This window comes from Trachypithecus francoisi, unplaced genomic scaffold, assembly GCF_009764315.1.
Source record: "Trachypithecus francoisi isolate TF-2019V2 unplaced genomic scaffold, Tfra_2.0 Lachesis_group17, whole genome shotgun sequence".
NCBI lineage: Eukaryota > Metazoa > Chordata > Mammalia > Primates > Cercopithecidae > Trachypithecus > Trachypithecus francoisi.
The window spans coordinates 23,444,863-23,447,658 of NW_022681462.1; the positions used below are offsets into that span (position 1 = coordinate 23,444,863).

General features: G+C 43.1%; 1 protein-coding gene across 1 annotated transcript; it reads left to right on the forward strand.

Moving 5' to 3' along the window:
* Window positions 1-1,359: 1,359 nt before the first annotated feature.
* LOC117062944 (succinate dehydrogenase [ubiquinone] iron-sulfur subunit, mitochondrial-like) lies at window positions 1,360-2,348 on the forward strand. The gene has a single exon (XM_033176790.1). It carries the CDS (start codon window positions 1,373-1,375, stop codon window positions 1,970-1,972), a length of 600 nt encoding a protein of 199 aa, XP_033032681.1. The 5' UTR covers window positions 1,360-1,372; the 3' UTR covers window positions 1,973-2,348.
* The last annotated feature ends 448 nt before the right edge of the window (window positions 2,349-2,796 follow it).

The following is a 2,796-nucleotide window of genomic DNA, read 5'->3' on the forward strand; positions in this document are numbered from 1 at the left end:
GGGAGAAGCCAGGACGCAGAGTGCCAGGGTCAGGCAGGGCAGGAACCCAGGCTGCCGCAGCCGAAGGAGAGAAACCGAAGTTCCAGCCAACCCCAGCCAAGCGAAGCGAAGCCAAGAGCTGGGAAGAAGAGAAACGGGAACCCGAACGAAGTCGCAAAGCAGCGAACAGGAGACGCAGCTGGAGGGGGTCCCCGAGTCACAGGGGCTGGCTTCTCACAGGGAGGGGCTCTAGGAGAATATAGGCCACTGAATTTTTTCCTTAAGTTTTATTTTGTCTGATATTAAATTTGCTAAACTTCTTTATATCCAACTTTTAAAACAATATATTATTTTCTTTATTGTGGAAAAATATAGAAAATTGGGGGAAACACATCTTGTATAACACGTAGATAGAAAGGCTGCTGTTTATTTGTGTGCTTGTGTGTGTGTGTGTTTATATATGTTTTGTAGGGATGCTGGGACAAATTACCACAAACTGGGTAACAACACAGATTTATTCTCTGCCAGTTCTGGAGAAAAAAGGCTGAACTCAAGATGTCAGCAGGGCTACCCTCCCTCCAAGGGCCCTAGAGAGAATTTTTCTGGCTTCTTCCAGCTTTTGGTGACTCCAGGAGTTCCTTGCCTTGTAGCTACATAACTCCAGTCTCGGTATCCGTCCTCACATGGCCATGGCTTTCTCTGTGTCTGTGTCTTCTCTTCTGTCTCCTATACAAGGCTCGTTAAATTTAGGACCCATCCAGATAATCTAGGATGAGCTCATCTCAAGATCATTAACTCAATTATATCTAAAAAGACACTACTCAGGAGCGTGGGTATTAGGACATGGAGATATTTTTAGGGGTCATAATTCAACCCATTACAACGTGTGTGTGTCTGGGGGGGTATATACATACAAATATATATATATGTTCTTCATGCATGCACATATGGAGAAACAGAAAAAAAAAAGCTACATTCTACTATTCACATTTTGATGCATTTTCTTTTCTTTTCTTTTCTTTTTTTTTTTTTTGAGGTGGAGTGTTGGTTTGCTCTGTGACCCAGGCTGGAGTGCAGTGGCGCGATCTCGGCTCACTGCAAGCTCCGCCTCCCAAGTTCCTGCCATTCTCCTGCCTCAGCCTCCCAAGTAGCTGGGACTACAGCCGCCCGCCACCACGCCTGGCTATTTTTTTGTCTTTTTAGTAGAGACGGGGTTTCACTGGGTTAGCCAGGATGGTCTCGATTTCCTGGCCTCGTGATCCGCCCGCCTCAGCCTCCCAAAGTGCTGGGATTACAGGCGTGAGCCACCGCGCTGGCCCACATTTTGATGCATTTTCTTCAGGTGTTGGTGTTGGTTTTATGCAGCAATAAAACTTTTAAATGAGGAGCCAAGATGGCGGCGGTGGTGTCACTCTCCTTGAGGCACTGGTTACCGGCCACAACCCTTGGCGGAGCCTGCCTGCAGGCCTCCCGAGGAGCCCAGACAGCCGCAGCCGCAGCTGCCCGTATCAAGACATTTGCCATCTATCGATGGGACCCAGACAAGGCTGGAGACAAACCTCATATGCAGACTTATGAAGTTGACCTTAATAAATGTGGCCCCATGGTACTGGATGCTTTAATCCAGATTAAGAATGAAATTGACTCTACTTTGACCTTCCGAAGATCATGCAGAGAAGGCATCTGTAGCTCTTATGCAATGAACATCAATGGAGGCAACACTCTAGCTTGCACCCGAAGGATTGACACCAACCTCAATAAGGTTTCAAAAATCTACCCTCTTCCGCATATGTATGTGATAAAGGATCTTGTTCCCGATTTGAGCAACTTCTACGCACAGTACAAATCCATTGAGCCTTATTTGAAGAAGAAGGATGAATCTCAGGAAGGCAAGCAGCAGTGTCTGCAGTCCACAGAAGAGCGTGAGAAACTGGACGGGCTCTACGAGTGCATTCTCTGTGCTTACTGTAGCACCAGCTGCCCCAGCTATTGATGGCACGGAGACAATTATCTGGGGCCTGCAGTTCTTATGTAGGCCTATCGCTGGATGATTGACTCCAGAGATGATTTCATTGAGGAGCACCTGGCCAAGCCGCAGGACCCATTCTCTCTACACCGCTGCCATACCATCATGAACCGCACGAGGACCTGTCCTAAGGGTCTGAATCCAGGGAAAGCTATTGTGGAAATCAAGAAAATGATGGCAACCTATAAGGAGAAGAAAGCTTCAGTTTAACTGTTTCCATGCTAAACATGACTTAAAACCAGCTCAGAGCTGGACATAATTTATATCTAATTTGAGTTCCTTTAAAGATCTTGGTTTTCCATGAATACAGCATGTATAATAAAAATTTTAAGAAATAAAAAAATCTTCTAAATGAAATTTAATTCATAGATGATATACAGATTTGATCTGTTTTTCCATAATGATTTTTCCATCTTTAAATATTGATTTAAAACATAACTAATGGTTGCATCATAAACTATCTTAAATGTGCTATATTTTATTTAACCATTCAATTAATATTGAACACATAACTTTTTGGTGCTATAAATAAATGATGATGTAGTGAACAAAGTAATAAAAATCTAGCTTCTAAGGAACAATTTGTTGTTTTTGCCACCTCACATCCATTACCCCTTCTTCATAATATTACCTTAATTTTTCTTGGGGAAGTAACATTCTTTATTGGATAATGATTGGCAAGACAATCAATTAAGATGCACTGAATATTTTTATATTAAAAATAGATGTGAAACCTAACTTAGGATAGTTGGATGCTCTCTCCACAGCAACTGAATCTTAAGAAAAGTAAG